At 42.2% G+C, this 23924-nt stretch overlaps 1 protein-coding gene across 1 annotated transcript; it reads left to right on the forward strand.

Annotated features, from left to right (window-relative positions):
• The first annotated feature begins 6766 nt into the window (after nt 1–6766).
• Nucleotides 6767–23349, forward strand: HPRT1 (hypoxanthine phosphoribosyltransferase 1). Its single transcript, XM_064712590.1, has 9 exons — nt 6767–6913; nt 8854–8960; nt 10374–10557; nt 14449–14514; nt 15171–15188; nt 17432–17514; nt 19952–19998; nt 21810–21886; nt 22475–23349. The coding sequence occupies exons 1-9, from the start codon at nt 6887–6889 to the stop codon at nt 22520–22522; spliced, it is 657 nt and encodes a 218-aa protein (XP_064568660.1). The 5' UTR covers nt 6767–6886; the 3' UTR covers nt 22523–23349.
• Nucleotides 23350–23924: the final 575 nt, after the last annotated feature.

Consider the following 23924-nt stretch of genomic DNA (forward strand, 5'->3'; position numbering starts at 1 on the left):
GAAGGCCGAGGTTTCAGTTTCAGTATCAACCTTCCTTCATTTCAGTAGTTGCTGATTGTTTAGGCATAACAAGATTCACATTTTCCTTTATCATGATTTTATAGGAAGAACATTTTCCAAGACTAATTAAATCTCTGGGTAGTTTTCAGCTATGAAAATGATCAAGAATCACTGATAACACAGTAATTTTGCATAGCTGGATTTTTCCCTCTCAACTTTGTATTATCAAATACTCAGTTTTTATTTTAATTCTCTGTATCCAATTATCTGGTTTGTGTGGCAGTTAAACAGAAGATCAGTGTCATTGTGTTTTACATTCTCTTTAAACTCTCATCAAGAGCAGGACCACACCAGTCCAAGTTTGTAATTTAAGATGCATTTGGCTGGAGTTCAAAGAGACAGGAGCTCCAGTCTGTCTCACTTCCCCTTGGAAAGCCTTTCTGATGCTGCCAAACAATATTTACACCAGCAGGGAACTGAGTTTTGGAAAACTTTTCCAGGCTCTGAAGAAACCAAGCAACCTGAGACTTTGATAAGCCTTAGTAAATTTAAAAACTCTTGATGCTATCAGTGTGTAAAACTTGTATTAGCCCATCAGATATCACAGATTTACAATTTGAGGAATGGATTTCAGTTGAGAGATAAGAACAGAGGTTAGGCAAAAAAAGTGTTATGTAGAGCAGAATTCTCCTGTTGTCATCTCTGTGGAGCACTTTATGATATCTTACATTTCTGCAGCCACAGGTACACGTGCTCTGTTCTGCAAACGTGTTCACAAAGGTCAGCATCTGCAGCCAGACAGCTTTAAAAAGCATCAAGCCTATTTCTTTTTCTGGACCCTTCAGCTTTCTAGCTGTCTGGAGGGAGGGTTCAGGTTAGGCCCTGTTTTCTCTGTCCCAGAAAGAAGGTTGTTTCCTCTCAGTGCTATGGGAACTGCTTTGAGAGCAGTTGTCCCCCTTCCCACCCCTGTTTCATGGGACTTTTTGGGGACAGATTTCTGAAAGGGGTTTTCTACTGGTTTAGGCAGTTCTGGATGAGTTACAGCAAGAACTCTAGCTCCTGCTGCCTGGTCGTTTAGCTTGAGACTCTAAAAATTCATTTATTTCCCCTTTTAAATATAAACGGAGTTCTAAAAGCATTCTTTAACTGAACTATTGGACTCTGTCCCTACCAGGCATATCATCCAGCCTTGCACCCTTCACACAAATCCAGCTTCAGATGAGGTTTTTTCTCCTAGAACAGCATTTCATATTTGAGGATCTGAATTACAATCTTGCCAGCTCCTCAACTCAAGACTTGCAAAGGCGAGGGGAGTCCTGAAGTGCAGCTCCCTCCTGGCCTGGTGTTTGTGTCTCATCTTCCCTTGTAATCTGCCCAGAGAAGATTTCTGAGATATTTGAACGGCTGCCAGGGTCTGCATGGGAGGCAGGGCCTTGGCATGTGAGCCCTGACACCTGATGCTCATTGAGGCAGAGCCAGCTGGAGCCGCCAGCCCTGGCGTGTGCAGCCCTTGTGTCTCGTCAGCGAGTTACCTGATCAGTCTGCTCTTCCTCTTCCTCCTCCCCTGCTACTCAAACAGCCTTGCCACTGCCTCCTGCCTGCTCTGAGTTTCTGTCCTGTTGGCCCCTTCGTCTCTGCTGGTGTCAACAGGCTCCGGGTTTGGGGTTTTTTAAGCAATCCTTGCAGCTGGCTCAGCTCTGTGTGCCTGTACAGACACCTCTCCTCAGACACACGGCACAAGAAGTGTTTTACAGCTTTTTAGAAATGCTCCTGCAGTTTGCAGACAGCTCCTGCACTCAGGTACCTGGTGGGAGCAGATGAACCTGTTCACTCCTCTGGAACAATCGAGGGGTTGTTCACAGAGCACCCACAGCTCTCCTCCCTCAGCTGCCCTTCCCTAGTGGGAGGCCCTGCCAGCACCAACCCCTTGCATTTGGAAAAGTCCAGCCCTCCCTCAGGTTCCAGCCGAAGGTGTGTGCAAATGAGCTCCCAGTGCAGATTTCCCAGGCTGAAGTCCTGCTGCAGGGTTCCCTTTGCTTCTTGCTTCACACCACCATCTAAGGAGTGACTGCAAAAAGTGAGGCTGTGTTAACTCAAGTTGTTGGCTAAAATAAGCTGCCAGAATAAGAGCAAGAGCACTTCCCATGCACAGCCCATCTCCATGAAGTCCTTTTACTCCTGTGTAGCCCTGGGAGTTTGCTGCACATGCATGTTGCAATGTGGATATTGTAATGTGTTCCCAGAGACCATTTAATTTTGAGAAAACCAGCAGGATAATGTGGCTGCCATCAGTCACATTAATTTTGGTAGAGATTACACTGAAATGTCCCACACAGAATCTTTTGGGTCACCCAGGTATCTTGCTGATGTTGAATGAGGGGAGCAGAAAAGGTTCCCTTGGAGAAAATGTACCTGTCGCTATTCCTTGCTGTAGAGCAAAGAAAGGAATCTGATTGTTGTAACTTCCATGGCCCTGCTCTTTGTTCTGCTTTGCTGCTCAAAGGAATTGCTGGGGACCTCAGGTGACTCCTTGAGGGTGGGGAGGGCTGTGCTGCAGTCAATGGAGGTGTGGGAGGGGTGGAAGGAGGTCAGCCTGGGCTTTACCTCCATGTGACAGTGGCTGATAAACACTGGTGTCCCCCTCGTGTGGCAGCAGGGATCCTGCTCATACAGCAAAGGGCTGGTGCTGCAGCTCTCAAAGTGGCTCTGCAGCTGCTGCTGAGCCGTGGTTGTATTTAAGAACTTTCTTATTTTCTTACTCAGTCAGCAGCTCCATCAGAACACATCATCCAGTGAGTCAAGCTGAGCTCAGAAAACAGCCACTTCCAACAAGAAAAAAGAAAAATACCATAATTTCATATCATAGTTTCATTGCTCAGGCTTCCACCCTTGTGTTAGGACAGGTTCAAACAAACAAAATATCCTTTGGGCAGGTCTCTGGATTTTAGGTGTGCCTTCCTCTCCATCCCAGCCATTTCTCACAGCTCTCCTGTGCCAGGGAACAAGGTGTCTGGAGAGCAGGGAGAGGAGCAAGCCCAGACCCCAGAGGTGCTGGGGGAATGTTCACCACACAGTGCTCAGTCACAGCCGTGGGGCTTGGGCTGCCACAGTCTCGGGTGCCTGTGTGGGCACAAGGCCCCACAGCACAGGGTTGTGCTCCAGGTGTGGCACTGCTGAGCCCATGCCCTGCTGCAGGGCCTGGATCTGCCTTTGCTGGTTCAGTGCCATTTTCAATAATCCCTGCTGCATTTCTGCTGGCCGGGTCCCTCCTGGCAGGGCAGCGCTGGGCGCTGAGCGCGGTGTCTGTTGTGACAGAGCCTGTCTGGGGCTGCAGGGACAATTCTGAACGGGTGTCTGCAAATGGAAGCTGATAAATGCCACAAATACCAGCCCACAATTCTGAACGGGTGTCTGCAAATGAAAGCTGATAAATGCCACAAATACCAGCCCCAAGAGCATCTGCAGCCATCCAGGCTGTGTTTCTCAGGATGGTTCAGGTTTTTGATCAGCCGCTGCTCTGTGTTTTGTAGTACTTGTGTAATTTTTGTGCCACTAACCAGTCCTTGCACTACTGAATAAAGACCTAATGTCTGTAATTACCCCAACCTCCATCCTGGGCTATGAAAACATTTTTAGTGAAAAAGGAAGTGATCTACAGCTCCAGAGAAGTACATCAATTCAGATGTTTTCCTTATCTTAGTTTTGGTAAGTAAATTGTCACTTATTATCTGGGCAGGGAGAGGAAATTTGATAAACTCTCACCATGCAGGATATACCAGTCTTGAAACCAAGAAGTAAATAGGCACCACTTTCCAAAATCCATGGAGAACACCACCACTGAGAATCACTGTGATGACAAATTTTTTGCAGGAATCAACAAGACAGAGAACAAGAACATGATTTTAAAAGGTGTTTTGCAACGAGCAACATCTATTTCATATTTCTTAGGAAAGGTGTGTCTCTTTTTAAATGATGTTTTGGTACATCTGGCTTCCTCTTCCCTCCCTCTCATTTGAAACATTTGGCTAGAAAAATAATTATATGCTATTTAAATTACTAGTCAGAGTGGAAAGATTTCTTTGCAGCCATGAAGAAGATGGGATGCTTGTGCACTAAATTCACATTCTAGTGAATGCTCTCTATATAATTTAATCAGATATTTCTTTTTGGTTTTCCTCTTGATTAAAAATAGTGGTGCTCCTCTCAGGACTGGGTTAATATCCCCGGAATTCTTCCTTTTCCCCCATTCTGTGAGCACAGACAAATTTCTGGTCACAAGGGAGTCCTGCTGGTCTAGTTAATCTGTTGAAAACTGGTTGTACTCTTTGCTTTTTTTAGGAGACTTGTTTTGTGAAACAAAACCAGCAGATTAATTCTGCTGATTCCCTGTGAGTCAGCCAGCAGCAATGTCAAAGCTGGGAGGGAAGATGGGGAGAAGAGCAGGGGATTGGTGGATGGGCACTGACCTGAAGATGTGACCCAGTGCACACCATTTCAGGTGCTTCCAAAAGATGAGTACTCAGTTGCTGCCTCCTGGTACCCCACCAGTAGGGACATGTGGTCAGCAAGAAAGGTTTTTAAAAGTCTACTAATAAAATTATTTACAACTGGTGCTCACACAGGCCATGGTTCACTGGGCCTGAGCACTGAGATACGCCTGGCTGGCAACAGAGGACAAAATAATTATGAAATTAAGAGTCTACTCAGAGACAAAACACTCTGCACATTTATTACATTATTTTGCCTTGTAAAAAGCTGTGCATACCAGAGAAATCAGAACTTTGGCTTTCCCATCATATGCATCATCTAGACAGAAAATGTGCAGCTCCCAGGTACCTCTGAACCCCTTCCCTCACCCTGCCCTGCAAGCCTCAGTGGCCTTGTAACCAGCAAGAGCAAAATTGGTCATCTTCTAAATCTGGTGCTGATCTCAGCTGACCAACTTCCTGTCATATCAGCAAATACTTTTGCTTTTGTAAATCTGTTTTTCCCTCCGTAATGGGGTGCCAGTGGGACCAGAAATGCTTTGGATCCAGGAATGCGCTGTTTGGCAGGAGGAACAAAGAAACTGCTCATCCAGAAGGGCAAAACAGGACTAGTGGCTTTGTTTGCTGGGGAGAAACCACATGGAAGTCAAGCCAAGAACTCCTGCATGCCATCAGAAAGGTGCTGCTGGATGCTACTTTAATGGCAGACATTGATATTAGTCATTAATGAGAAACTTCAGTAACTAAAATCAGGTCCTGCAGTTTTTCTGAGGTTGCAGAGTCTCCCCACAGGTACTGCCCACTGCCCACTAATGTCAGGCTCTCCCTGAAGTTGACAGGGCAGCTGTTCTCCCTGGCCTTCTGGAAACAGTCCAGCTATGACACATTCCTGATATCCCTTAGCTGCAGGGCATGTTTCATTCTGCTGCTCCAGGCAACTCGATGAAGTTCCACCCACTCCAGTTAACCCACCCAGACTAACAATACAGCGCTCACAAGGGATCAGGATCGTGCCCATTTGCTTAGTTAAAATTTGCTTAAATTGGTTGTTTCATACAAAGGAACACTTAATTTGATTTCATTGTGTTTTCTGAGCTAACAGTAATAATGCTAGATGCATATCAGAGGGTGATTGCTACAGTTCTTTATGAGTAAAGTTATTTTTAAGAATCATTATCCTTTTTTTGACACCAAGATTTTATGCACCATAAAATAAAACCTGGTTAACACCCCTTAGAAAAAGAAGGGGAAAGTCTTCAGCTGCTACATAATATAAGAAATCATGAATTTCCATTTGCACTCTTGTGTTGTCCTTAATTATCCTTATTGTCCACACCTACAGGAAAAGCTGACACTTTTTTTTTCTCTCATTTGAGACCACTGGAACGATCCATGCTTTTTTATTATTTCACCTCTGTCTGTGGAGCCCCTCCATGGATGTGAACACCTGATGGATGTGCATCCATCCCTGTGCCTGGTTCTGGAATGACAGCAGTTACGCACCCTGTTCCCCCGACATCAGGAGCCACAGAAGCACAGAATCAATTCGGTTGGAAACAACTCCGAGATCATCAAGTCCAACCGAGGGCCCAGCACCACTCTGTCAGCCGAGCCATGGCACTGAGTGCCACGTTCAGTCTTTCCTTAAACACCTCCAGAGATGGTGACTCCACCACCTCCCCGGGCTGCCTGTTCAATGTCTAATCATCCTTTCTGTGAAGAAATTCTCTCTAATGTCCAACCTAAACGTGTTCTTAAGCCTGTGTCCCCTTTCCTGTCCCCGGGAGCAGAGCCCGACCCCCGCCCGGCTACAGCCCCTGTGCAGAGCAGTCAGGTCCTCCCTAAGCGTCCTTTTCTCCGGGCCAAACACCCCCAGCTCCCTCGGGAGCTCCCATCAGACTTGTGCTGCTCCAGGGGCTTCACCCACTTCTGTTGTCCTTCTCTGGACCCGGTCCAGCACCTCAATGTCCTTCCTGAACCGAGGGGCCCAGCACTGGACACAGCACCGTCACCTTCCCATGTCATCCTGAGGGGACGGGGAGCGCACAGCGGGCTGTGCGAGGGGAGGCTCAGCTCTCAAGACAAGGAGCGGGGACGTGGGACAGCGGGGGTACACCCACACCCTGCTGGGATGGGGACAGCCCCACCGAGGGCACAGCTCGGGTGATGTGTCCCCTCTGCCCCGTCCCTCCGGCCGTTCCCCGAGCGGTTGCACAGCGTGCGGAGAGCGGCCATGTTGAGGGCGGGGAGCGCGGAGGGCGCGGAGGCGGCGCCGGGGCCGCAGCGGGCGCGGCGCCTCCTGCTCCCACCGCCCGCTGCCGCCGCCGCTCCTGCCGCTGCCAGCGCCCGCTCCCGCCGCTCCGAGCCGCCCGCAGCCGCCGCCGGCCGGGCCGCGCTCCATGGCGACCCCCAGCCCCTGCATCGTGGTGAGTGCGGGGGATGCCGCCCGCGGGACGGGGGATGCTGGGCGCCGGGGGCCCCTGTCCCTCGCCTGCCCCTCGGAATACGGTGATCTGTGAGGGAACGCGAGGGGTGGAGTGGCGTGCCGTGGCGTCTCGTATCGTGTGTTGTGTCATGTCGCGTCGCGTCCCTCGGCGCCGGGAGCCGCCGCCCCGCGGAGTCACCTTGAGGGCAGCCCCGGCCTCCCGGCGCCGGGCCCGGGCTGTCCGTCCCTGCCCTCCGTGCCCCCGGCCGGTCCCCGGAGCGGCCGCGGGTGCCTCGGGGTGGGCTCCGGGGGGATCCCGAGCCCGAGGGCGACGGGCAGAGCCGGCGTTGGCGCCTCCGGAGCGAAGGTGGAAGAACTTCCCCCAGCGCCGCACAACTTCCTATTCCTGTTGCTGTTCGCGGCGTGCGGGAGGCTCCGCTCGGGAGAGCCCCACGTGTGTGAGCGGGGTCTGGTTCTGCAGGAGCAGCATCCTTGGTATTTTTGTGTAATTGCCGCATCTGCTGAGGCTCTTAATGCTCATTTTTATTTATCGTTGTAAAGCAAGTGCCAGTGCTGATGAAGTGCGTGCGGTGTCTGATGGCCGAGAGCTGTGACGGCCGCGAGGTTGCGACAGTAAATCCCCGCAGTCCGTAAAATACCTAATAAAACCTGTAGGAAGGGCCCATTCCCTGCCAGATGCAGAACGGAAGGTTTAGTAGACACGCTGGATATAACGATGGGTCTGACCAAAGAAAAACCCCATGAGTTTTGGGTAGGACCTGCCTTATTTCTTGAAATAAGTCCCTGTGGGCTGCAGGGACCCTGAGCTCGAGCTGTATGTGTGCAGCTCAGACAGGGTCAGTTTTGGATGGGAGGTGAAATAATAAATTCCCCAGATTAAATACTCATTAAAGGTTAATCAGCAAAAACCCCATGTAAACAGTTGTCTAACCACTAGCCAGGTAAGTGTTTCCACAGGCGCTGAAATAAGATTTGAGTCCTGCAAGGGTACTAGTGGCCAAAATGGATACTTAAAATGCCTGCCCTGGTGAACTGTCAGCACTAACCTTCTGTTTTCCCTCTGAAATTCTTTTTCACATAGTAGTGTTCAGCTACAGAACCAGAGAGGGAAGTAATTTAAAAACCACATCATTTTCAAGCTGCAGCAGGGTTAGGGTTCAGGGAAGGCTCTGTTTGATGTAACAGCGTGCCCTGAACCTCATCAGTGTTCAGTATCATTATTTAATGTATGTATGTTTGCTAATCCCCTGTCCTAATTAATATGCCCTTGCCAGTGTTGCAGGCTGTTTCATACAGGGAGTTTGCCCATGTGGAACAGGTTGCTGAAAGCTTTAATTTCAGATTCTGAATAATCTTGAACCTCTCCATTTTGGAAGTGGTGGTCAGAGCAGAGTTGTTTCACAGCAGCATAACTTGTCATGCTCATGGAGCTCTCTTGCCTTGTCCTGCAAACTGGCTCCTGTGTTTTGTTGTGATCGAGTGTTGTGGAGATTTGGAAGGTGTCCATGTCAGAACCTCTGCTTGCTTAATTGCAGATGCAGGTTTTGCATTACACTAGGAAAATCAGAGGGGTTAAAAAGCTTGATTATTTTTGTAATGGAATATAAAGTTTCACTGAGATGTAGTAACTTCAGTTTCCTGCTCTCCACTGGAGGAGAACGTTGTAGGGCTTTCACACACTGCATTGCATAACAACTCATGGTATTTCAAGTAACTCTTGTGAACTCTTAGATTACACTTTACTCTGTGTTCAGTGTGACTGATGTTTTTTAAGAGGGGGAAGTAAGATGGTTCTGATGAGCGTTATGGGTTTGATAGGTTTTACTCATAGTTTTTACTGAATAAAGTGAAGGACTTGAAGTTTCTCAGCACAGACTTTCCCTAAGACTTTGTAGAAATCTCTCCTTGTTTCCTTTTCAGATTGGCGATGATGAACAAGGTTACGACCTGGATTTGTTCTGCATACCTAAACATTATGCAGATGATTTGGAAAAAGTCTATATTCCTCATGGGCTCATCATGGACAGGTTTGTTTGACTTCAGACAGTGTACTGATTGCATGAAACTGGAATAAACTTCTTCCAGTGATAATTTTGCTGCTTGGAGACTGTCTAAATAGATTACATTTAATTAGGGGCTCAAATGGACAATTAATCTCATTTTTTTTCTTTGGCTTCTTAGAGTTTGTACATTTGCAGTCATGCTATTCTTTGAAAATTGGTTGTAATTCTCAGGCAAAATTTTGTAGTATGTAGCAACTTAGGATTTCTTTCCAGTGTTTCTTTGATGTTTTACTTTTTTAAAATCTAACTAGAAGACATTTTGTTGTGTCTCTTGAATTTCCATAAGATATTACTAAAAGTGAACTATTAATCACATCATTTTAGACTCTCTCATGTTGATGTGGTGGATAAATAACGTCCAACTTTCTCCTGCCTTCCAAGAAAAACATTATCCTCTGCAAATATCAATCTATCACTTTTGTGGTTGCTGAAATCTGTGATGTGCTGTGCAAGTTTTATCTTGTGTGATCAGAAATGTGTTCACAAGCCCACAAGACATTTTTGTTTTACTTTGTGGTTGAAAGTTGCTAATTTTCTTTGTGAGAATGAACAACAAATTCAGTGAATTTAAGCCTTTTATGAGTGGTGCTGGATGAGAATTCCAGGGGATCTTGTGACTAGAAATGTATTCAGATTTTGCATGGTTCTGTTTGACTAGATACAATGAACATTCCTATAAAAAATTTCTTTTTAAATATTAAAACTTTACATTGGAAGTCCATATAGAGGAAAAAATTGGACAAAGTACACATCATTAAGGAATTGACGTAATGTTTATAATGGTTGGCTTTCTCTGAGAAACCTGCTGTCAGCTGGCACACAATAAATGCAGACCATGCTTTCTAAAATAAATGGCAAAATAAATTTAGAAACAATTATTGCAGAAAAACGGTGCAGCATTCTCTTGCTCTGCCTTGCTGGTATTGTATTCTGCTTTCAGGACAAATTTCTGGCATTCTGGTTTGGCAAATTAACATTAGTTTAAAATTGGAGAGTTTTCTTGCTTGTCAGCTGCTGAGGGCCGCTGCCTTTGGGGTTGTGTTAGCTTACATTGCTCTTTGCATGGAAGCTGAACCTGTGTTTGAGGGAGAAAACACCTTCATGTCTCTTATCTGCCACTGAAGCAGTTTCAGGGTGTTGAGGTTTGCTTTGGCTGCCCATGGTAGCAAAACAAGCGCGTTTGGCAGCGCTGCTGTTGGATTAACCTTGAAAAGCAAAACTTGGTTGGCCAGTAAGGTGTAAAAGTGACCCAAGTGGTGGGCAAATATTTCCAAGCAAAATGTGTTTCCAGGTTTGCTGTGTGTGTTTGCTGCTGCTGGGAGTGTCAGTGGACAAGTGCAATGTTATGACAGCTCACTCTTCCTTGGTTTTGTTTAGGACGGAGAGACTGGCACGAGAAATCATGAAGGGCATGGGAGGACACCACATTGTGGCACTCTGTGTACTCAAGGGTGGCTATAAATTTTTTGCTGATTTATTAGACTACATCAAAGCCCTGAACAGAAACAGTGACAAATCAATCCCCATGACAGTCGACTTCATCAGGTTGAAGAGTTACTGTGTAAGTATCTATGCAGTACTGTGCAGTTTTTAGCTAAGTCGACTACAAATTATTAACAGAGGTGGTTTAATATTGTTACTGCTCTAATATGCTAATATTAAACAAATAATTAAGGGAATTAAGAGTCACAAGCCAATTTATACTTTCTCTACCTTATTATATAATGTGTTTTCTTTTAGACCTTGATGTCTCCTCACCCCAGTAAAATCATTAGCTGAGGAGAGAGACCCTTTTACATGTCCTTTATTTGTTCAGCAATTTCCTCTCTGCCCTCTACCCTATCTCTAAAGCTGTGGCTCTAGACCAATACATAGAATTCTTCTGCAACTGTTATTACAAAAATTTAATTCTGAGAGTTTTTATATGGGCCAGACATCATTTTTGTTTTGATGAACCCAACAATGAACAAAATTAGTTGTATTTGATCGTGAGGAAACACTAGATACATAAACCTAGATCTGTGATTAATAGCCTCTGAATATGGCATTACATTTTCAAGACAAGGCATAGGTTGCCTTGAGTTTAGATTTTTAGGGGAAGAATTTCTTTTGATTCTGAACACAAGTATTCAACTTTGTAGGGAAACAGAACATTCTGTAACACAAGGTAACTTTTAGGTTCTACAGAAGGAAGCAAAGGGTTATGTTGTGCAGGTCAGGGGAAGAAGCAGATGTTTGTTAGCACAGTATGATTTCCAGCTTGCTGACAGCCAACTCTCATGTTTTTGGGATTTCGGAAATTTATTGTTTTTTTCCCTAAGACCATCTATATAATAGAAATAATAACTTTTTGTTTTGTTTTGTTTTAGTTTAGAGTGTTTAAATACACTCTTTCACAATGTTATGCTGTTTGTTCTGTATCAGCAGCTTTGCATTGAAGTCAGGGTTACTTGTCCCAGCTGTAGACTATTTCCTATTCCAGCAGAAAAATATAGATACTGAAAAAATCACTCTCATCTTTTGTTTCATTAAACTGTGAAACCTGAGTTGGAATTATTTACAGACTTAGCCTGGACTGTTGCAGAACTTGATTAATCCATGATTCCTCTCAAGCTCTCCATTAAAGTGCCCTGACAAAGGCAAGGGCTGTGTGTGGCTTTGGTGCAGTCCTTCTGCAGGACAGGCAGCCTGAGGCACTCACAGCTGCCTGTGCAGGGGTTACCTGCAGACCACACTCAGTGTGCAGAGCACTAATTCAGTTATGTGCTTTAATGTGAGAGAGTGCAGGCCTGGGCAGAAGGGCTCTGCCAGCCCTTGGTTGTATCTCACAAGGCACTTTGTGCTTGTGCACTGTGATAAAATCAGGGAGGGAGAGAATGAGCCTCTTTTCTGCTGTGCCTCCCAAAAGTGCAGACTCCTGCCTCAAGACCACTTCACCCCAAAGCCCCCACATGCCCAATATTCTGCCTGTAAAAGCTGCAGCAAACTGAATGTCTTTATTACAGAAAAGTAGGTTAAAGAATAGGAAATTATGACTTCCATCTCGGGGCTTTTTTCAGTGGAAATTGTGTATCTTCTGCTTTCTTCACATAGGAACACTTCCAATAACTTACCTTGTTTAAAGAATCAGTACAAAGGCTACACCCTTCATGCTCTTTACTTTCTAACTAAAAAAAAATACTGGAGAAATAGTTTGAAACACCTGAAAAAAGTCTCTGTTAAAAAGCAAGGCTGACTTTTATCTGGTGTCCTAGATGTGTTTTGGATCATTTCTTTACTACAGCTGTTTTTGTGTATTTCCTCTCAGAACTACAGTGCCTTGATATTAATAGGGGAGTGAGCAGCAAAGTAAGTTTTATGGAGATTACAATCCTGTTTTTACTATAGAAACAAGTGGATGAGGAGAAAAGCAGAGAAATGCAGACAGAAAGCTGTTGAAGCCAGACATTTTCTTTGAGGTGTTGGCTTGAAGGCTTTTGATTTTGTCAGCCAGTTCTATAAAAGAATGTTTTCTTGTTCTGGATGAGTGAGGAGCTGCTATGTGATGCCTCCACTACACTATTCATGACCATTTCTTTTCTGTAGCCTCTCTTAGGTGGTTATTAATATCCAAATTTAGGTCCTTTAGATTGCATAATTTGATAGACTGGATAAGATTATCCTATTGTGGACATGAATGTAACAGCTTGGCTGGGTCTTCCATCAGTAATAGTGTCAGAGTGCTAAATCTGCTCTGCAGTTTTCATCTGTGCTTTGCTACAGGAAGGGATCTGTGTTCAGTGGTGTGAAAATCATCACAAACTGTAATGGACAGTTGGAGGTGGAGCTTTCAGCTCTCTTGTTGCTGTCTCTGGATGTGAATACTGGATCCTGCTGCCTGCCTTTACAGACTGCATAAAAGATGTTTAAAATATCCTGGTGGCATAAATGAGGCACGTGAACTTTTGTAATGGTTCTGTAATTGATGTAATTGAAGTTCTATTCTTGTTTCAAACTGATCATTTAATATTTACAAGATTATGGGGTCTTTTTGTGTTGCAGTGCAAAATTCATACTGTACTGCACCCAAAATAATTGTCTAAGAAAACTGACATGATCAAGCTGTGATTAAACTTTACTTGTAACTCCAGTTTTCCAAGTCCTTACAGATGAATTTTAAGGATCTGGCAAGCTGTTAAGAAATGGAAAGATAGTGTTTGTGATCAGATCCAGCTCTCACTATTCTTGACAAACAGTTTATTCTGGTTGTGTTACAAGAACAATGGCTTTTCACCAGTCTCCTGCATTTAAGCATGGAAATGAGCAAATGTTGTTGTATGGTCATGAAGGGCAGCCAAAAGACAGTGATTGTGTTGCACTGTCACTGGTGAAAATCTGGGTTTTCAGTGGAGTGTGTGGTAAATTCTGGTTAGGCTGGTGACAGCAGTGTTCTGAAAGGTCTCTGCTAACCAAACCTTCCAGCAGATACTGTAAGGAACTTCAAATGCCACTTTAAAAGGTGATCTTGGAGTCACTTGAGTCAGAAGTCACAGTCTTGTAAAACATTATTGTTTTCCAGCAGTGACAACAGGGAGGCAGTGAAAACAGATCTAAACAGTAAAACTCTTATGTGTTAAACCATGAAGCATTAAAGTCTTACCAGTAGTGAACTCGGAAATAAGGCTTCTGAAGATAATTAAAACATTGCTTAATGATTAAACAAAGTTCTTGCCAGTGGAAATCTGGTTATAGCCAATGTCAGAAATCTTTAACTCTTTTTTCACCCTTTCATTGCTCAGGAACTTAGCACCTGCATGTGACATCTAATATGAGCTGTGAGACACTGTCAAGGTTTAAAGTCAGTTGAGTGTTTTTATCACAGTTTAGATTTACTGAAGCAAAATGCAGTGTAGTGATGGTGTACCTGTGTTGCTGTTCAATTGTATAAGAACTAATTTCATTTGTTACCAATATTGGCTGTAAACTAAGCATAAGCTTTTCTGGCTATTTTTGTAGCTTATTGTTCTAAATAGCAATCAGTGCCTTGTTTGCTGGCTATTCTTGTTATGATTGCCTATTCTTATTCAGAGTAAGACTTTCTAAAGCAATAAAGTTTAAAATGTAAATTACCAGCTATACAGCATCCTGTAGCTTGGAAACCAGAAGTGTTTTTTGTCCTGCTTCTATATCTGTAGAGAATGCATAGTAAGTCCTTACTTTTTAGATACATATGTGTATATAATGGTCACAGATTATGTATTGATGCAAATCTCTTGTCAAACAGTCTTTTATCTGAAAAACTATCTATGAAGTTGATCACTTGTAATTTCTTTGTTCATTGAGATGCTGTTGTTGCTGTGCTTCTGAAAGCTTTAACATTTACCAGTTGTGTACTTCACAGTTTTGACATTTACTGCAAGAAGAAAATCAGTTTAATTCTTGTCATGCAAATGTTCACCCTCCTCTTTCTTAGAATGATCAGTCAACTGGAGATATCAAAGTCATTGGGGGAGATGACCTCTCAACCCTGACTGGGAAGGTGGGTACAGCTCTGTGTGTCCGTGTTTGCTCCCCTGGAGGAGTGGTGGGAATTCATTCTGCTGAGATGGGTGAGGTGCAGCCATGTCAGGAACACAGATCCTCATGATGGGCAGTGACAAGAGGAGGAAATAGGAGAAAGTAAATTGGGAATCTGCTTTTCTCCAGTGATTCTGTGGAGATCATTGAGCCAGATGTCAGGGGTTGGAGCAGCACTGCTCCTGCTCTGTCAGAACACTTCACTTTCCCCTTCTCCTCACACATAGGGGATTTTTAGGACATGTGTGTCATGTAAAGGATGTAGGTATGACAGAATTGTACCTGTCTCTACAGTAGGACACCCTTCTCTGGAAGAATAGGAATTGTATAGACTCTGTTTTGATCTCTTTTGCATATGTCTAGAATTTTCAAAGTGTGAATAATTCAAGGACTGTACTTAGCATGAACTGTTGAAAAGAATCTCAGCTAATTGTTATTAGAACATCAGAAATGCAAACTACAAATGTTAATCTACAAAGCAGTTGCTGTTACACATGTAAACATACATAAATGGTGGTGCAAATATTTAAGTGCACTGAAAATGAGTTATGAAGATTAATAAGAAATTGTGTGTTGTCTAGATACTAATGGATTTGTTTTTCTTTTTCTTCCTACCAGAATGTTTTGATCGTAGAAGTAAGTATTATGTTTCACTTGGAAGTTCTAATGTGTGACAGGTAAAAGGGTTCTAACAGAAGTTGTTCCTAAGCCAAAAAACCTGCAGTTTGTGGTTTCAAGGCTTCCAGCTTCTGATTTCAGCCCTGAATTTTGCAAGTGGCCTCTGAATTTGAACTAAGCTGTGTTTTGAATTCTCAAATTGCATTCAGTTGCTATACTTAACCAGGAAAACATCCTTCTAAAATGGTTTGTATTTTCTTTATGTTTCCTGAGATTTTGTCAATTCTAAAATGTCTCATTTTTTCCCTTTTTTTTTTGTTTGAAGAAGTAAAAAAAAAGTGATGCTAAGCATGTTATTGTTCTGGGTTCATCCCAGCAAGTTAGGAAACTAAACTAACTAAACTGCAGAGGTAGAAAGAGATTCCTGGTGTGAGTATCCTAAAATACATGAAAACCAGATCTAAGCCCAGTGTCCCTGTGTGTGGTTTGTTTAAAGAATAGACACACAGAGAATGCTAATTCTTAATTGGCATTTTGCAATTGCTGAATTCCCACTCCTCTGTCTTGTCATGGTTCTCTGGGTGATACCAGGTTCAGTACAGCTCACTTTGATTGCCTGCTAGGTTCTGGTGCTCAGTTCTTGCTTTCCTACCTCAATCTTGATGAGCACCATTGCTGATGTGCAGCCAGTGTCACTTTCCTTGAGTACAATTGGCAATTTCAGGATAGGAAGCAGCAGCAGCAGACAGGAAAAGCAGATGTGCAATCTAATAATGTGTTAAGGCTCCAAATATGGAAATGGCATGTTTGTAAGCAAAGAAACAACTATGGCAACTGATGCATCAGCCAAAGGAAAGGATGTTTCCTCCCATAAAATGTGTTTCTATGTATTATTTTTCTAATTTGAGAAGGTTATATTATTCCACAGGAAGCCCATGCAGTTCCAAAACTCCTACCAAAATAGTGTGTATCCAGCAGTCACTGTGTGATCAGGGGTGTCCTTTGAAGTATATTTTGCTTCAGATAGACAGATGTGTTTAATTATGAATCTGCTCCATTTCAGATGAATGCAATCCCCAGATTAGGTTAGTTTCTTACTTGTTTAGTGAATCATCTGTCCATTGACTGGTCTTACAGAGTCAGATATGAACACTTACTGATCACCATTCTAACTGTCAAATGGCAAAATGCACATCTATTGTAAATTTAATGTCTTGAGTGCTAGGCTTTACTGCAGCCCTTTAATGTCCAAAAAATTCTGTACAAAATGGAAATTAATCTCCAATAAACAGCTCGTCACACAACAGAAAATCAGTAATAAGTTCTGCTTTTCTCTTAAAGCATGGAAGTAGCTGTTTATTTACCAACTTTGATTTTTATCTATATACCTGTGCATCTTCAACTTCTCTGGAGTTTAATGATTAAAAGCATTGAGTGTTAATGGTAATGCTGACAGGTACTCTGTTGAGTTTGTTGTTTGATTTTTATTTTAATTAGGAGTCATAGGAAAATCAACTGAAACCAGGATATTGCTGCTTCTTTGCTCTCTGCCTCCTTCAATTCAAATAGATTTGATTTTAGCCAGGGCAAGGATTGTCCCTCTTAGAGATGGTGTGATTGTTTAGTCCAAATGAGGAGGCCATTTCTGATGCTTCAGTTTCAAGCACTATATTCTCTCTTTATTTTCTGATTATATGTGCAGTGAATGGGATTAAAATGCTGTGTCAAAATTCATTTTAGTGTGTTTTAGACTTCAGAACTGCACTCAGACTTCCCTGTGCAATTTCTTCAGGTATTTCTTGGCTCTGTAAATTAAATTGTACTCCTTTTCCTTTAACTGCAGTAATGAGTTGTTCTGCCTGTTTTCCCTTCTTGCTTTTCTTCCTGTGGAATACTCTGTGACTGAGCTCAACAGCCAGACTAACATTACTCTTATCACACTCAAATTAAACATTATCTCATTGCTGCAAGGAGCACAACATCCAAAAGGAGCCAAGCAGGTCATTGCAGTAACTGCTTGTTCAGCAACTGCTTCAAAGCCCTGGTTATCCAGAGCAATGGAGCACTCTTGTTAATGTGTGTGATCACTGTACCCAGCTGGGTGCTTTGTGCCACCTGCATTTGGTTGGGAGCATTTTTACAGGCTGTAGTTTGCCATATTTTCATGCTGCTGTGGATGAGCAATTTTGGTGGTAGAAACTTGAAAGTGCTGCTCTGACATGGTTAATACACTGTCTTACATGAGTTGTTTTTCTTTTCAGGATATAATTGATACTGGTAAAACAATGAAAACGTTGCTGTCTCTCCTTAAACAGTACAATCCAAAGATGGTGAAAGTAGCCAGGTAAATGTTTGATGATTATTTGTGCTGGTTTTCACCTTAAGGTTAAAAAAAAACCCAAACCAACAAGTAAAAACAAACATAGAAAACATTTCCATGGAAGGGAAATAGGAGGGAACATTTCTGCAGGAGTCATGTGATGTGATCTGTTGAAGTCACTACTTGTTTAAACTCCTGAAGCACTTTTGCATACTGTAAGCACATGTATGTGTTAAGGATATTGGAAATGCTGTTCTTTCCAGTCTTATTGCTGGAAGAGCTCCTGTGCTTCAGAAGGGCAGAATTTGTGCATGCCTGAGCACCTCTTGCCTGTCATATTATGGTAAAGTTTGTGGGCTTTTGCCACTGAAGTCCAAGTTTAGAAGTATCTAGAAGAATTGAAATCTTTTGGTCTTAAAAGAAATACCCTCTCAAGTTAATAGAGATGTTTTCAGCACAAATTTAGTTCATAAATGTAGACTTTAATTAGAAGGGGGAATAAGAAAAAGGAGTGGTTGTCACTTACCTGTATGTAGTGTCTTTCCAAAGGTGTTTCTTTCTGCTGGCACTGTCTGAACTTCACTATACTGCAGTGGTGTTCCTGTGCAATGGAGATTTTCTGTTTTTCCTTCTTTAATTGTGGAATTTAATTAGTTTGCACACTAACATGAGTGAGTGTGTAGTGTGCACAGTGCAGCTGAGCTTTAGAGGTCATTCTGTGAGAGTCACCCAGCCATATGCTCTTCCAGCTTTTCTGCTTAGTTACACCTTCAATCAATTCATTTCAAAACATTTCATAATTAAACAACTTGCTACCAGCAAGAAATATCGAGGGTGATATTGTATTATTAACCAATATCAACATTCCTCCTACTTCTTTTTAATTGCATCTCTTGTGCTGCTATGCTCTGGTTGTGTATTTTTTAATAAAAGCATAATGACTGCTGGGGATTAGAGATAAAGCAGAGCTGGGTGTAATATCTAATCACTTGTGTTGCCATAACAATGTCAAAGCAGTTGTTAGACTTACCAGAACAGCTCTTCTTGCTGGTAATCTAGAGGTGACCTGCTGAAGGTGAGGCTTTGTGGATTTCCCCCTGGCCAGTTTTTAAATATGTGTCATTGAAAAGTGTTGTAACACTACAGTGTAAAAATATAATATAATATAATATAATATAATATAATATAATATAATATAATATAATATAATATAATATAATATAATATAATATAATATAATATAATAGAATAGAATATATACTTAATATAATAAATATAATATATGTGCAAAGACCAATTTTCTGTATTTTAAACCTGTTGCAGTAATTTGGGTCTGCCCAGGGAAAGACCTGACAAGGGAAACATGATCATTCTAGACAGTCTTATGTTCTCAGTTGCCTGACTTCTCTCTCTTATATATCTTTTCTTCTTTGTTAAATTTTTGGTTGTTGTTGTTGCAGTTGTTGATTGGGTTGGGGTTTTTGAGGTTTTTTGTTTGGTTTAGTTTAGGGGTTTTTTAGGTTTCTATTTATTTTCCTTCAGACAATTAAGTAGTTGTAGTAGGGAGATGTGAACTAATGCCAGCACTATTTTGGGCTTTCTTTGATCAAATTCTACATCAATTCTCAAAAATTAGGTCTGAAATTGGAAGTTTCAGAAACCAAAATCAGATCTGTGACTGGCAAATGAAGCCACATCCAGGAGGGAAGGGGTCTGTGCTTAGTGTACAGAGTTATGCTGGTCCTGTTTGCATTCAGCCATCAAACACCTTTTGTGTTCCTCAGACAGACAAATGTCAGGCCTGTGGGATTGTCTTATAGGAGGTAGAAATGCTCTGTTGAGTAATGAGCAAATCAAACTAAGCTAGCAGGGCATTTCTCTCTCCCACAGTACCCCCAGCTCTGTATCTCCATGCTTTTTACCCTTCTGACCATTAATTCTGATCATCAGAATTAATGACATCTTCTTTATGGGGGTAATTAGTACTTCCAGTGAAAAGCAGTTAAGGACAAGTTGTGCAACTGCAATTGAGGTCACATTCAAGCAGCTAAACTTTTCCTTCATAAAACTTGGGCTTTTGTTGGGCTTTTTTTCTTGGGCCACATCCCAGATTATTGCCTCTTTACCCACAAGGTAAATTGCAGTTCCTAACATACATAAAGTCCCACTAAGTGACTTTTGACAGTGAAAATCCATCCAGATCAAGTGTCTCCCAGCCTTTCCCTTGCAGACCTGTTAGTCAGCCTTTAGGCTGTGAACCATTCATGTTTCTAGGAAGTTTGGATTTTGTCATTATGATCTTTTGTACCTGCAAGTAAAATAATGGTTTGAAATATGTGTAATTAGGCTGTCAGTTATGCACACTTTGGCTTAACTCAGCTTCTCTGTTATCAAAACAGTGTCATATATTTGTGCATGGTGCTTTTCCCTGTTTCAGTTGTATGTTAATTTTATTTGACAGTTTGCTGGTGAAAAGAACTCCTCGAAGTGTGGGATACCGGCCGGACTGTAAGTGACTTTTGACAACCACTTTTCATTATTAAAAGTGTGTCTGTGTATTGTGTACCTTTTGCTCAAAGTTCAAGGATGTTCCCAACAGGTTTTCGCTAATTATTCTTGATAGAGTTTGCTCTTGTTTAGATAATTAAATATTTGGAATGTACTTTGAGACAGTTAATCAGGATTTGTAACATTTGCAACATTTTATTATATTGGAAACCAAACTTTGATATTTTGGTCTAGGTTACACCTTTGTCATGTACAAATTCTCTCAACTTGCATGTAGTCAAATGCTTCAGTCAGTGGAATCTGCTGGATTCAGCTTTTGACATTTTTGGGAGTGATTTGTGTGCCTTAGCCTAGCTACCTCCTCCATTTGGCTGTCCCCAAGAATGTGGGGGGACTACATGGGGTAGCAGCTCTGATAAAAGTTTACAGTGTTAAAATGCCTAAATTGGCACTGGTTATGTCTGGGCACCTGAATTACTCCCTTCTTGTCCTGCCCTGTCTGTCCCAGGACTGTGAGTGAGGGAACAGCATCCTCAGCAGACAGTGCTGGGAGTGACAGCTCCTCCTGCCTTGGGCAGGGCTCTGTGCTTTAACCTTGTTCCAGAGGCCAAATTCCTGTTCCATTCATTATGGAAGTGAAGAGAATTGAGCACAGAATCACATCCTCTTCCTCCTCCTTTGCAAGGTTGTACACTGCTCTGTAAGTGAAGCTTTTCATACCTCAAGGCTTCAGTGAGGTGCTCCCCTCATTGAAGGACACCCCTCATTCCTGGGATCTCATTAGAGGCTTAGCTGGGCTAATGGTGCCTTTGGAGCATCCTGCAGCAGATGATTTGTTTTGCCATCTGTCCCCAGAGAAAACCTGTCAGAGCAGGACCTGTGAGCTCTGAGGAGACAACAAGGCAGCAATGGCTGGGCCTGGTTTTATCCCTGTTTTGTGAGGCCCAGTAAGTGCTAAACATCACCTTAGTTTTTCTAAAAGTGCCCACAGCCTTTTGTTTGAATTGCACAGTTTATCTCACTGTTTTCCTTATTGTAGCCAAGGAGAGAAAAAAGTCACTGCTTTCCTGCTCAGGAGTCTTTCATTTTAGTATGAGGAAGAAAAGCCCTTTGGAAATTTTATATTTTTGATTTAATTTATTTTGGTAACATTATAATATGTATAGACAGGGTGGACTAGTCCTGCCTGACATAGTGTCCTGCTGGAGCTGTTCAGACAATCTGGAATGGCTGATGTCCTCTTTTTAGGCAAACTTTGGGAGATAAAAATCACAACAAACACAAAAACCAGCAACAAACCAAAGCCAAAAGCAAACCCAGAGCAGCCAACCCACAGCTGTTTCTGAAACCTGCAAATGACCCTTCCTGCAGCCCAGTCTGGAGTGCAGCTCCAGTGCTGAGCTGTGCTCACAAATCACTGCTGCTGTGCTGGCACATCAGGCATCTAGGAAGTGCCAGGAAGGATTGGCACTTCTGCACATATTTGCAAAGTCAGAGGACATTTTCAAGGAATTTTACATTCTCATAATAATATCCTGTCAGGAAATTTAAGAGCTTCCATTCATTTCTTGCAGGCTAGCACCAGGCAGCTGTGTGGGAACCAATAAATACATCTATTTAATTTCCTTTAGTTGATAAATCAACAAAGTAAGTTCAAATTGTAAAATGGCTGAAATATTAATCTGAGGGTACTAGAGTGGAAGAAATAAAATGAGTTACAATCTTTATCTATAAAATTCCATATTGTCTCTGTAAAAAGATCTAGTGAACTCTAGGAGGTTCTTTTTCTAACACTCTGGTGACTTTTTCAGTTGTTGGATTTGAAGTGCCAGACAAATTTGTTGTGGGATACGCCCTAGATTACAATGAATACTTCAGAGATTTGAACGTAAGTAATTTTTCCCGTATGTTTTTCTCCATTTAAAACTGGGGAGGAGGAAGGAAGGGAAATCTCCTTACATCATTCTCCCTGCTCTGTAAATCATGCCTCATATTCCAGTGATGAGAACACGCCTGAGAGCAGCAGGGCAGTGTTTGGAGCTCTGGTAAAACAAAAAGTTACTTTGCTGCATGCAGAGTGGAGGGTGCACAACTGTCAGCTTTGAAATAATGTGAAGTTTGTGTGAAGTTTCTTGACTCACCAGATTTCTGCAACAAATAAGTGCATTTGCTTAGTTATGTCAGATTTAAAGAAGAGAAACCTGGGAAGAAGTTAAGAAGGGCTCACATTTTATTATTTTTATCATTAACTCTTCATCGGGGTCTCACCAGCCCCAGCAGACAATGGGTGGGAAAAGAAGGCAATGTGGAGATTTTTGGACCAAAACAAGGCCTGAGTTTTTCTGCATAAACAGTGTCAGAAGATTCTTCCTCCTCAAGTGTGTACAGCACACTTGTGTTGCTTTCAGAAGCTTGTTATTGATGTCAAACCTTGGTCACTTTCCTAACAGGAGCTTTTTATTTTATTTTGTTTCAGCATATCTGTGTGATCAGCGAGACGGGGAAGCAGAAGTACAAAGCATGAAAGCAGAGTTCAAGTGACAACAGAGCTTTGAAATGTTTTGTTTACTGAGTCCTATCTTTCACAGGCTTCAACTCTGCTACACCAGCTACACTTGTAGAATGCTCCAGCCCCATTGCCATATGCTTACTGTAATTTATTGCATGTACAATATAAGAGCTCGTCTTGTTCATTTATATTTTAGAAATGTAAACAGTTAGTGCAGTTCTGCACTCCTTATTTTGATTTGCACTATGACACTACCGACTATCGCTGCCCCTGGTTGGGTTGTGCTGTTTGTGAGCTCCAGAGTCTAACTCTTGCAGTGGTAAATTGCTTAAACCTCATCAACCCAGAACTGAAATAGTTCAAGTACTGTAAATGTAAAGCATTTTATGATAGGGAAGTCTATTAGTAATATTTTTTAAATCTGTAATTTAAGTTTTATATTTTAATGCACAGATGTGATTGTGATTATTGGATAGTTGCACCTTTGGGTGGTAATAAAGCATGAGGAGCAGCCAGTTACAGTATCTGTAATCTCCAAGGGGCTCATCCAAATCTCCTGGAGTTGCCTTATTGCTGTAAAGGAAGTCTGGGTGAAAAGTGTGTTTTTCCTCTTTTCTTTTTTTTAAAGATGGAATGACAAAACAGAATGTTTAAAATCTAGTTTTAGTTGAGCTGCCTATTTCTGTTAGATTTTTTTTCTTTAAAAATATCCATCAGTTTGTGGAATTGCCTTTTAAATTTAAACAATTTTAATATATTTGTGGGAGAAAAAAAAGTATTGTAATGTTTACTTTATAAGACCTACAAAGCAAAGTACTTTAAATAAAGGCTGTCTCTTTAAAATAAGCCCCACACATCTATCCCACTCATTCTGTATATTAAAGTGCTCTTGAAATTTTCTTCTCAATATTTTTATAAGTGCTTGTGACAGTGAAGGCAGACTCTACATTTGTTACCTTTGTAGAGCTTTTGGTTAATGTAATCCTGTCTAAGAGAAGGTGATAAAAGTGCTGTGGGAAGATATTGAAACAATTCCATATTCTCCAACCAAACCAGATTCCAGAGAGAGGAGTTGAAGCAACAGTCCTTTGTTCTGTCTTGGCAGAAATGAAGAGTGGAGGTTCTGTGTCCATTAAACATATCCATGTGGGGGAAAAAACCACAGAAACCCACAACCATTTTGTAAATAATCCTTTTGGTTTGTTTCATTAGCACTTCTGTTCATGTGGAGTCCAGTTCTGAGCACGGCAGCCCAGCTCACACCTGTGTTTGTGCTGTGCTTTTTGGTTCTTGTTCTTCTGCATGTGGATTCTCCCACCACATCCTCAGATTTATGTTGATCAGTGCCTAATACACCGTGGAGTTTTTGAAATATTCTGTTTTGAAAGATTTTTCTCTGGTTTTGAAGTTGGAGTCT

This window comes from Zonotrichia leucophrys, chromosome 4A (assembly GCF_028769735.1).
Source record: "Zonotrichia leucophrys gambelii isolate GWCS_2022_RI chromosome 4A, RI_Zleu_2.0, whole genome shotgun sequence".
NCBI lineage: Eukaryota > Metazoa > Chordata > Aves > Passeriformes > Passerellidae > Zonotrichia > Zonotrichia leucophrys.